The sequence below is a fragment of the Vipera ursinii genome, assembly GCF_947247035.1.
Source record: "Vipera ursinii genome assembly, chromosome: 1".
Taxonomy (NCBI): Eukaryota; Metazoa; Chordata; class Lepidosauria; order Squamata; family Viperidae; genus Vipera; species Vipera ursinii.
The window spans coordinates 322,856,394-322,869,471 of record NC_139512.1 but is presented as its reverse complement, the minus strand read 5'-3'; the positions used below and the strand labels follow the sequence as shown (position 1 = coordinate 322,869,471).

The 13,078-nt window shown below is 38.0% G+C and overlaps 1 protein-coding gene across 21 annotated transcripts in view; it reads left to right on the top strand.

Annotated features, from left to right (window-relative positions):
• Positions 1–13,078, top strand: part of NRXN1 (neurexin 1) — a gene marked incomplete at its 5' end in the record, with an annotated part of 949,216 nt that overhangs the window by 434,211 nt on the left and 501,927 nt on the right. For all 21 annotated transcript variants that reach the window (XM_083350272.1, XM_083350275.1, XM_083350271.1 and 18 more), the window contains one exon: positions 1,250–1,440. In XM_083350272.1, coding sequence (XP_083206398.1) covers positions 1,250–1,440 — 191 coding nt within the window. The remainder of the gene's footprint in view (positions 1–1,249; positions 1,441–13,078) is intronic.

Below are 13,078 nucleotides of genomic sequence, written 5' to 3'. Positions count from 1 at the left end.
TATTTGCTAGTGGCAACAGAAAATGACCTTCCTATGTTTCCAAATGTCCAGAGCTTAACATTACTCAAGGACATTTTCAAAACCAGACTGGTTCATGGGCCATTCTGCACTGGAATTATGATATACATTTATTCTGTGAAATAATAATGATCATCATCATCATATATCATCACACTGGTCCTCTTGGTAGTTAAGCCTACAGCTGGAAGTTCCACAGTGATATAACTGCTGGTGGGCTTTGTCTAAAAACTAGAGCCCCAGGATCTTTTTCAGATCTTCTGTCTGGAGTAATTACCTTACAAGAAAAATGTACATGTGTTGAAATCCTATGAGAAAGACAATTGGCAAAGTCTAGGAGGTCCAACATCTTCTCTGCTAAGAGAGAAGTTACTTGTTTGAAAATTGACTGGACATATTTGCTGTAAATATTTAAATATATAGTAGCTACATATTTTCTGAGCAAATTAACATTCTTTGAAATGACTTGTAATTTTAATCAAGAAATGTAATTTCTCTTTTGAGAAATACAAAATTTTCACTGGGGAAATCTACAAAAAATCAATAGTTTGGATAAAGCAATAAAGTCTAGCACTACATTAAATCCTTCCTTCCTTCCTTCCTTCCTTCCTTCCTTCCTTCCTTCCTTCCTTCCTTCCTTCCTTCCTTCCTTCTTTTTTTCTTAATATCCTTTTTAAAAATATATTGCCAGTTTACATATTGAGACTTTTAGACAGAACTAGAGATGAAAGAAAATAAACTCCAAAATGATCTCAATTTACTTGTATGGCTTTAATAGGGATAGGGTAGGTTTGGCAGGAAAAAATAAAATTTACAAGTCATAAAAGTTGGAAAAAATAAAAATAAAATCTAGAGATTTTAGCTGAATTAATATTGCTGTTTTAATGCTGTACTTGATGAATAAAAGAATTAGTGGGCTAAGGCAGGGAAAAGGAGCAGAAGTGAAGGTTATAATTTCTTTGAGCAATACCTTAATAGATGGTATATTAAGGAGGCAATTTTTCTCAATATTCTGAGGAAAATATTCTACATTTTTTCTTTTAATTTTCTTGACATTCTTGACATAGATATTTTGATCTGTCCCAAATTAGCCTTGTTAAATGTAAGAGTAGTTACCGTAACTAAGAACTTTATAAATTGCCAAAGAATTTAAATAAAGAAAAGAAGCAATGAAGAGCTGTAATTTTCATCTACCTACTCAATTTAGCTGTTTTTCTTTTTTTGTTTACAGGTATTTACATTACGTGTTTGATTTGGGAAATGGTGCAAATCTTATCAAGGGAAGTTCCAATAAACCTCTGAATGACAACCAGTGGCACAATGTAATGATATCACGGGATACCAATAATCTCCACACAGTAAAAATTGACACAAAAATCACAACACAAAGCACGGCAGGAGCAAGAAACTTGGATCTCAAAAGTAAGTGGCTATGACAGAAATAATAAAAGGTCTAGAAGAACAGAGTATATCATTATATTATGATATGTTTTGTATTTCTGTAACAGAAATATTGAAAGATTATAGTATGCTGGCTTAAAATGAGTCAGAATATTACTCTAGCCATCTCAGCATTGACAACATAAACTGGTAATATTTCTCCAAGATTGTAGATGGAGGGTTTTTCTCCCCCAGTCCTGAATAGGGATGCTAGGATGTGAATCTGATGCTAGGATGTGAATTCTTCTTCTGAGAAACACTGTCATAGTGTACGCTTTGTTATGTACCATATTCATTTATTGGCCTATTTCTAGTGGGTTAACATTTGCATGTTTGTAAAATATGTTGTTTCTCTAAAGGAATTAAACATTACAAGGAGTTTTTTTATGCATGATTTCAAACTCTGCTTTGAAGTCCTGCCTATATTAATAGATAATATAATATAAAAATGCTCCAAGGAGATATCTACATAGATCAGCCTAAATCATGAGGACTGATTGTTAAATAGTTGCTAAAATGTATTTTTTCTGTGCTCTCCAAGTAAAGCTGACTTATATTTTTTTTTTATTGAAAAGTTTTATAAAATACAATTTTCCTTTAAAAAAACCCCCCTTCCCCCTCCCTCCTCCCCTCCCTACCTCCCCCCTATCTCCCCCCCTCCCCCTCCCCCTCCTCCCTCCCCTACCTCCCCCCCTCCACTTCCCCTCCTCCCCCCTCCCCCCCCCGACTTCCCAGAGCAAAGTACAAGGTATATATCTAAAAGGCAATCATAAACAATCATATACTAACAATTATAAACTCTAAAATCCATCACTCTCTAGCTTGTATATAGTAAACCAATCCTTAATAATACTAAATATATATAAAAAACTAAAATAAAAGAAAACTAGCATCATTCCCATCTATGTTCTTCCACAGTTCACTATTACCTTAACATATTCTCATTTGCACATTAATAAATAGTTCTTACACAAATTAACCCACATTAACCCACAAAACTTTCTTCCTCTTCCTCTGTAGTAAGTTGTCCATTAATTCCAAATTAAAAAAAAAAAATCTATTACCATACATAGCATCCCAAAACTTTTTTTTTTCTCTCTCTCTTTTCTCCTTTAAAAAAACACAACTACCACTTAACTATAAATATTTTGTGGAAGTTCCATAGATTTCTACTAGTCTTATTATTTTTTTTTCTTTTTTGAGTGTTTTAAGGCAGCATGCGTCACCCTCTGTTCTCTAAGATCATCCAAAAGAGTTGCAGCTTGAACTCCTCCTGTACCCTTCTCGTCTATCTGTGCATCTTCATCCTCTTGATGTTCTCCTTCTCCAGATCCCTCTGCAGCTTCCAGAAGTGTTGATGGGGTTACTTCCAAGACATTATTATAAAAATGATGCGCTTGCTTCACATTACTCAAACAGTATCTTTTGCCATCATACATGAAGCTCAACCCAACTGGGATCTCCCATCTGAACCTTATATCTCTTTGCTTGAGCTCTTGCACAAGAAATATAAAATCCTTCCTTCTCTTTAAAATCTTTGGAGGAATTTCTTTTAGAACCAAAACTTGTTGACCAGCAATCACAACTTTGGTATCGTAGGCAGCTTGTATAACTTCATCTCTAATTTCCCTTTTTACAAAATAAACCACCACATCTCTAGGCAACTTTCTCTGTTTAGCAATCCACGAATTCACACGAAACACTTTGTCCATACCTTGTTTTAATTCAGATGCTGGATGATTCAATACTCCCTCAAAAGCCTCAGAAACCAACTGCTTTAAATCTTCCTTAATATTCTCTTTTAGGCCTCTAATTCTCACAGCAAACTGCATCTGGTAAAATTGGGTCAAGCTCTGTTCACTGTCGATTTTATCTTTTAAATCTTCAATTTCCAATACTTTTGCTTCTAATAAAGCATTCTTTTGAATCAAGTCTTGCACTTGATCATCCAGCACCTCCACACATTTAGCAACTTTTTGCACTGAGGACAAAATGTCTACCTTCATTTCTCTAAGTTTCTGTTCCATCCTTTCTTCCATTCTCTGCTCCAATTTCTCCAATTTCTCCTCCATCTGTAGAAATTTAACACCCATTGACTCCAAAATTAACTGGGTATGTTTTTCAAGATCCTTCGATGTCAATACATCAGGAGAATGCAACGCCTGTAGCAATGATTGTTGTTGCACCGGAGAATTTCCAGCACTCCGAAAAGTTCTAGGGGGAGGTTTAGCCGCCATCTTTTACTTACAATTGTGACGCACTTTCACTTTAAGTTTTAAGCAAAGTCCATCAAGCTTGAGAGTAAAATAAAATCTTCTTCATCTCTTCATCTTTCCCTCTTGTACTGCTCTGCCTGCTCTTTCCCTTTCATAGTCTCTCCTTCAAGCAGGGATGGTCGCAGACGCCTGGCTCTGCTCCATAAAGTCCGGAGCAGAGACGCTGGTCAGCTGGGAGCAGCCCAGGCTACGGGGGAGTTCAATCCTTCGGCCGCCCAAGCTCCAAGCTCAGGCGGCCCCGGAGAACTCAACCCCCACCTGGGGGCTCACCCCCTCCTCTTCTCCCGAGGAGGGGGCTTCAGATTCGCCCGAACAGCTGATCGGCGCTGTTTCGGGCGAAAAATCACACAGCTGAGCTGCGGGCAGCCCGGGAAGGCTGTCTCCGGCGCCGCGGAGCCACCGGAAGTCAAAGCTGACTTATATTGAAAAGCATTTGCATATCATAGGAGTTTTGATTTAACTTAAGTTGAATTGTTAACTTTAGCCAAACTTTATTATTTATTTTTAAATTTGTTGCCTCATGAACTTGTGATGAAAAAAGTCAGGCTTCTTTGAAATTTTAATGATTAAAGACATCACAAAAGTTGAGAACCTCTGTCTAACAGCCATTCCTTTAATAATAATACCTTATTATTAAATATTTCTCATTTTGAAGTGGTAATATAATACATTTTGGAGAAATTTCTTCCATAATGTTGATAATATCCCTGACTGGAACAAAATGCTGCTACTAGAATTTTGCTTAGTTTCTCTACTGATATTACTTCTGAAAAAGCAACATTGATTTATACTGAGCCCAGTCCAAAATGCTAATTAAAATGATCTAGGGCCCAAATGTGTGAAGATATTCCTCTTCTCTCATATTCTCTGTTCCGCTCATGAGGGAAAAAAATGCTAGTCCTTCTTGTAATTTTATTTGGAATGTCCTTTCAAAGTAAGTATACTCAGTGTCAGTCCTGTGTTTTGGAGATACCATATTAAAATCATATTTGTCCAAGGGGTATTTTTAAAAATCTTTCAAAAACTTTTAAAAAGTAATCCTACTTTCAATACTTAAAGCTTCCTAATTTCTGTTTTTCCTCACATGCTTAACTGAGCCAGGATATGGGGATATAACATGTTAGTAAAAGCACTGAAGGAATTAATTGGCCCACATAATTTATGTCCATGTGGGTACATTTACAGATATTTCATTTTTAATTACCATTCATTCAGTGACTATTCAAAGTTACATCACTGAATGAGGAGACTTAAAGCCAGTCCTCAAAATTGCAACCATTGCAATGTCCCCACAATCACATGATCATTATTTCTATGCTCGGCAACCAGCTTCCAATAATGATGGTCACAGAATCCCATAATGATATGATTGTCATTTGCTACCTTCACTGTCAACTTCCAACAAGTAAAATCAATGGGGAAGCCAGTAGGAGGTTGCAAATGGAGATCCCATGACATCATACCTAACAACTTCAACCAAAACTGCTGGAACTGCCATCATAAGTCAATGTGGCCAGGTGACACCACACCTATTGACCGCATCACCTAGCAATGGCATTAGGAATGCCAGTTACTATTGTTAACTAAGGACAGTCCCAGCAGATTATAGTGAAATATTGAGTTGATTCTACCCAATCAGCCTTGTTGTGAAAATACCTAAAGTCAATCAACTGACTCATTGTGCAGACTCAGTTCTTCAAACTAGGAGATGGAGAGATAGAGGTTTTCTTACTGAGCCTTGATAGAAAGAATATGCTTCCCCAATGATAACAATAACCAGTGCATTGCTATATCTGCTGCCCTAGTTAATGGAGAAGGGATGAGTGATTAATGAAGTTTTCAAGTAGAGAACATGGATTAAGGTAGCACCAGGACTTCCTAGAAAAAATGGAGGATAGATTTCAAGTTGTTCTTTGTATCAGGACTTGTGATCATATGCTACTGGAATTGCCAGTAAAGATATCTGAAAGGGGGACTGGGTTAAGTATGGGAACAGACTCAATCTATTTAGATGTGACAAAGATGAGGTCGATGAATTTTTCATGTGGAACAATTTGTGTAGCAAATAATTTGCTGAAATATATTTAAAATGGATGGTTCAAATTCTTTCTTGTGGAATATGCAGTAATTATATAGAAAATAAAAATAAATAGGAAAAGATATAGCCAGCCTAAGGGGTTGCAGATAGATGCTAAGCTTCTTTGCTTGCTCAGAAGTAAAGTTTTAGAATCAAATCCAAATTGCTACATATCCCCAATAATTAATATAACCTTGAATTTAAATCTATCCAACTGAACCCACAATAAAATATTGCCATATGGGGAATTCTTACATAGGTTTCATGCATCTACTCCATTACCCTATTACCAAAATTATCTAAGTAAAGCAGGGTTTTTTTCAAATAAAATTTTCAGCAGATTAGATCAGAAGAGGCTTGAGAGCAATATGCAGTCTACAATACAATATATTCAAAACAATTTATTTTATTTATTTATTTTATTTTATTAGATTTATATACCGCCCTTTCCCAAAGGACTCAGGGCGGTTTACAGGGCATTTTAAAATCACACCAATACAAAATACAAATTAAAAGACAATTAAAAGATTAAATTATCCCTGAAAATAAAACCCCAGTTAAAATTCTCAGCCTGGGCCAGAGAGCTCAAAGAGCCAAGTCTTCAGGTCCCGGCGAAATGAATGTAGGTCAGGGGCAGTCCTGGACTCCACGGGCAGGCGCACCCACAGAAAAGGCCCTCCCCCTGGGAGTTATCCACCAGCAATCTTTTACCGGCAGCACCCTGAGAAGACCCTCCTTCTGCGAGCGCACTGGACGAAGGGAACTTGATGCTGGCAGCAGGTGTTCCCTCAAATATCCCGGACCCAAAACATTTAGGGCTTTATAGGTCATCACCAGCACCTTGAATCTCACCCGGAGGGCAACCGGAAGCCAATGCAGCTCACGGAGTAGAGGTGTTACATGGGAGTATCGGGAAACCCCCATCACAACTCACGTGGCCGCATTCTGCACCAGTTGAAGCCTCTGAGTGGTCCTCAAGGGCAGCCCCATGTAGAGAGCGTTGCAGTAGTCTAAACGGGAGGTCACGAGTGCATGGGTGACTGTGCGTAGGGCATCTCAGTCCAGGTAGGGTCGCAACTGGTGCACCAGGCGAACCTGGGCAAAAGCTCCCCTGGTCACGGGTCCTATATGATCTTCAAAATTGAGCCGTGAGTCTTCTAATTAGGTCTGGATTCTGAATTACTTCTGATTTTATACAGCTAAAGATGTAAGAATAAATAAATGATTCTTTGCCATCCATGATACAGCATCTATCTTCCCCTGATTTTTCTGCTTTCGCCTTTGCAGAAATGATCCAGGATATTATAAGTAAATGGCTCAACACTCTTGAAAAGGAAGGTACAGAATATCTAAAAAATAGCCAATTATTTTTGGCACATAAGGAACAAAATCACCCAAAGCACTTTCCAATAACAGCAACAACAACTGATTGGCTGTTTTCAACCCTTACAGGATGCATAATATTCAAAGTCTGCCGCCTGGAACAAAAAAAATCACTGTCTAATGGAAGTGCCTGCTCTGTCCTCCAGTAGTCAGTAAAAATTCCATACCTAATATACATGCTTACCATACTTTAGAATCATAGAATACCCTTTCCAAACACTAATTGTTTGCTATGTCCAAGCAATACCTACTGCTGTTTTTCTAACCAATGGAAAAGGGTGAAATGTTTCAAAACTCTCTTAGTGCAAAGACTCATGGACATTAGCTACTTTATAGAGACCGTTGGTGCAACCTCTGTATTCTCAAAGTATTGACTTTTGACAAGATTGATTACATCATGCCAGAATAACCAACAAAAAGGTTTTATTGTAATAATGACTGATTATGGATTCAACAAACAGTATTATGAAATTAGAATTGTTAATACATAATTAACAAAATAACATGCATAGGCTTATTCTGTGAATTAGAATATGAGAAGCCTCAACTCTAAATCATAAATATCTACACTTTCTCTTGGAACCACAAAAATATTCACAGGTATCTGAGCAACACAGGAATCCCTGTGGAGATCTGGATCTCCATTCATTTTCAAACAAACAGCATTTAATGGAACGATAGTAAAGAGCACTGTTTATTTTAAAAAATGGTTGAATTATACTCTTTCAGAGAAGCATATCTGTTACTTTTTATCTTCTCGTTGTTGAAAACCTGATCAGGTTCCCACTTTTATGTTTGGAAAAAATGACTTTAAAATAAATGCTATATATCTGCTAGAAAATGTCCTTTCCTCTCAGCCTGGCAAGGAAAGACTAGTTTAAGACAATTATTATTATTGTTGTTGTTGTTGTTGTTGTTGTTGTTGTTGTTGTTGTTGTTGTAAGGGATCTTGGAGGTCATCTAGTCCAACCCCCTGCTCAGGCAGGAAACCCTATACAATTTCAGACAAATGGCTGTCCTGTGTCTTCTTAAAGACTTCCAGCGTTGGAGCATTCACCACTTCTAGAGGCAGGTTGTTCCACTGGTTAATTGTTCTAACTGTCAGAAAGTTTCTCCTTAGTTCTAGGTTGCTTCTCTCCTTGACTAATTTCCATCCTGCCTTCAGGCACTTTGGAAAATAGCTTGACTCCTTCTTCTTTGTGGCAGCCCCTGAGATATTGGAACACTGCTATCATGTCACCCCTCGCCCTTCTCTTCATTAAACTACACATACCCAATTCCAGCAACCGTTCCTTATATGTTTTAGTCTCCAGTCCCCTAATCATCTTTGTTGCTCTTCTCTGTACTCTTACCTAGAGTCTCAACATCTTTTTTAGATCGTGGTGACCAAAACTGGATGCAGTATTTCAAGTGTGGCCTTATCAAGGCATTGTAAAGTAGTATTAATACTTCACGTGATCTTGATTCTATCCCTCTGTTAATACAGCCTAGTACTGTGTTGGCTTTTTTGGCAAATGCAGCACACTGCTGGTTCATATTTAAGTGATTGTCCACTAGGACTCTAAGATCCCTCTCACAGTTACTACTATTGAGCAAGGAACCACCTATACTATACCTGTGCATTTGGTTTCTCCTGCCTAAATGTAGAACATTACTTTTTTCACCATTGAATTTCATTTTGTTAGATAGTGCCCAGTGTTCAGGTCTGTCCAGATCCTCCTGTATCTTAAGCCTATCTTCTGGAGTATTGGCTATTCCTGCCAGCTTTGTGTCGTCTGCAAATTTGATAAGTTCCCCATCTATCCCCTCATCCAAATTGTTGATGAAGATGTGGAAGAGCACTGAGCCCAGAACAGAGCCCTGGGGCACCCACTACACACTTCCCTCCATGTAGATGCAGTTCCATTGAGGACCACACACTGAGTACAGTCGGTCATCCAGCTACAAATCCATCTGGTGGTGATGCTATGTAACCCACATTTTTCTATCTTATCAAATAGTAAACTGTGGTCTACTTTATCAAAATTCTTACTGAAGTCCAAGTAAATTATATCCACAACATTCCTCTGGTCCACTAATTTTGTCACTTGGTCATAGAATGCAATAAGTTTTGTCTGGCATGATCTGTTTTTGACAAACCCATGTTGGCTTATAGTAATGACTTTGTTTGTCTCTAGGTGTTCGGTGATTCATTGTTTGATTATCTTTTTCCAGAATTTTCCCAAGTATTGAGGTCAGATAGGTCTGTTGTTTCCTGGATCTACTTTTTTCCCTTTTTTGAAGATGGGAACTACATCAGCTCTTTTCCAATCCTCTGGTAGTTCCCCAGTGCTCCATGATCTTTGAAAGATATAGTTCAGTGGTTCTGAGATCACATCTGCCAGTTCCTTCAGAACCTTGGGGTATAATCCATCTGGTCCTGGTGATTTGAACTCATCTAGGCTGGACAGGTGCTCACTTACCATTTTCTTGCCTATCTTAACTTGCGTTTCTATTCTATTTTTTATGGCACTGTTTTTTATAGGTTGGACTGCTTTTTCCCTTTGTGTAAAGACTGATGGAAAAATGAGTTAAATAGTTCTGCTTTCTCCCTGTTGTTTGCCACCTTCTTGCCATGTCTGCTACCATCCTTTGGCCAGCTGCAACATAAAGGTTTAATGCAACTGCCATAACGTGAAAGATTCAATGAAAATATAGAAGGCAACAATAAAGTTTACTGAATGTAGGAAGATTTCTTAGTTAATGTGCTTGTTTATTGTCTCCTCAGTTCTTATGTCAGATTTTTTCCCCCTGCATCTGCTCTTAAAGATATTTTGAATTGTACATGGCAAATATGCTTTCTGGGACATTTGGCATGAAAGTATAAATTTCAATAATCTTCTATGGCCTTTTTCTATGTGAAGATATCACAAAACTGATAATTTTAGTAGAATTGGTCCCTTGATACATAATTAAAGTTTTCAGTATCACAACTGTGTTGATGAAATACACATCTATAGAGATGAAAGTGTATGGTCAACAATGACAGAAATGTCTCATTAGCATTTCACCTTGGAAGTTGTCTAACTGCATTACTGAATATGGATAAGATGGAGATTGTCATGTTTCAGCCAATTGCCTTCCTCTTTTCTTTTGTGTTTCTCCATTTTTCCCACGGCTTCCAGTTTCCTCTGCTCTTAGTCTCTAAGTTTTGATTGTGCTCATTTGTTGATCTTAAAATGAGATTTCCAGTTTTACTTCTTGCTAAATATTCATAGGATTGGAAGCAGGGAATGATAGAAAGGATTTCAGTTTTATTGGTGTTTGCTTTGATTGTTTTTAGATTTGGATCATTGCAATAGTATCCTGATATATTTCATGTTTAGATAATCTCAGTAGCCTCCTAATGGATATATAGTATACAGGATTTACAGTATCATAGGGCCTCCCTTGGAGTTTGCATTGATTTAAATACTTTATTGTTAAATTATGAATTAGTTTTACTGAACGGGATTCTGTAATTGTTGTACTGGTGAAGACATCATAACTGTGTCCAAAAAATAATCCACCTGAGACCACTGGCTTTCTTCAGTCTGTCATCTGTGGAACTGTTAATTATCTAAGCAATTTGGTGTCAGACCTTCAAGATATTGCAAGTCAAGAAACAGAAACAAGAACTAATTTATTGTTATAGCATATAATAGCATAATCTTGAAAACCTGACAGAGTTGTTTTTCCTCCCTCTTGTACCAAAGAGAATCAAGGCAGGACAATTTTGAGTTTCCTTCTCACTAGTTCTTCTTTTTCAGGGACAAGCTGATGTTTACATAATTGATCATGCATTCCTCCTGAAGCTCATCTATGTAATTTTCTACACCTGGTTATGAATGAAGTAGCATAGAAATGGGTTGCTATTTAAGTAGAGTATTTAAACTAATGTTATAAAAAGTACAGGATAATGAGTTGCCTTATTGGTGAGATGGGTGGCATATGAACTTAATAAATAAAATAAAACAAATAGTTGAAATTTTCTTATAAAAAGAGAAAGAGGAAAAATAATGGATCCATTCTCTCTACTTCTAATATTTATTGAAGCTGAAACATGATACTGGTTAGGGAGGCTTCCCTAAAGAACCCTAACAAGAGCAGAACCCTAACAAGAAATTGCTCTTACTTGTTTGACTATTACTCAGATTTAACTAATACTAATTTGACTAAAAGTCCGCCTTTGCAATTCCTTGAAAATTTTCTTCCCTGTGAAAGAGGTTTCTGTTTTCCTATCTTATACTCAGGACACTTGAAAATTTGAATCTCCCTTGGTGTGATTCAGAATTAGTTTAATCGTTAGAAATAATTAAGGATGCTACTTCTGATAATCTTGCCCTTACACAACTTACTATCACTTTGAAACTTCCCCGACTGCCTAAACTTTCTAATATAAAAGGTTTCCTTTTGAAGTCGGCCCATGGCAATTGAAGTATGAGAAAATAAGACAGCTGCATACTGTATAAACAATGGAGTAATTATTGCACAATGTTACTGTTAAGTCGTGGCTCTTGGGTGCAGGAAGAAAGACATGAGGCTGAGTACAAGATAACACATGCTTTATTCTTGCCAGAACTGTACTGAAACTTGGGCTGCAACCAGCCACAATATATAGTCTAGCCCCTAGGCCACAGGTCTGCAACCCGCAGCTCCGGAGCCACATGCGGCTCTTTCTCCTGCGGCTCCCAGTCCTCTGCCATGTGCAGTCCAAAAAAAAAAAGTGGGACTAAAAAAGTTCAACCAATCAATTCAAATATGCAGGGTAGGTGCATATCTCGCCTTGGCTCCACTCTTCAGTCAAACCCTGTTCTGCACATGCGCGCATGTACGCGCATGCACACAAATTTTTTGCGGCTCCAGGTTTTTCCTTTTGTGAGGGAACCAGTTCCAAGTGGCTCTTTCACTGTTTCAGGTTGCTGACACCTGCCCTAGGCGGCAGCCAATAGGTTTGAACCCACTCTTGCCACCTGGGGCTAGCCAATTACAGGACCGGAGACAGCTTGTCTAAGTTACTGGAGAGCCGTTAGCTACTCCAGCAACGCACGTGGTGTAACACTACAAGCCGAGTATATAACACCCTTCCCCCCTTAGATCAGACTATGGCAACCGTGATTTAGTCTTGACAGCTGTCAAGACTTATTAATCATGTCACATACAACTGTAGTGATAGTAATAAAAAAATAATAAACACAATAAAATAATAAATTCACTGTGGCTACAATGAGATTAAACAACATCTGAACAGCCTTACATTGCAGTAATGGCAGTTTCACAATGTGCAAGTTTCTGTAGTTAGTGGTAACAAGGTTTACAACACTAAACATCTCTTTATTTGACAATGTAATCTGTGAGGTATGCAGGAGGCTTGTGTGGCCTAGAGGAACATCTTGGAGTTCCCAACATTTTGTGGTCTACCAGCTTACCCAGATCTATGTGCCTTGTAGTATGGACTACAATAAGATTAAACAACAGCTAAATGGCAATGCAGTAAGGACTACAAAGAGATTTTTTTATTTATTTTAATTCCATTTATATCCCGCCCTTCTCCGAAGACTCAGGGCGGCTTACAAGCTTAGCAGTAGCCTTCATTCTATGTATATGCCTGCTTATTAGGGCTTTCACACACACACCCAAGCAGCATTATTACAAAGTCAGCTTAATTGCCCCCAACAATCTGGGTCCTCATTTTACCTACCTCGGAAGGATGGAAGGCTGAGTGAACCTTGAGCCTGGTGGGATGCGAACCTACACTAATTGCAGGCAGCTGGTGTTACTTAAGGAGGCATTAACCCACTGCTCCACCAAGGCTCTTACTTGAGATGAAACAACGTCTCAATGAACATGCTTGCCAGCAGTTACA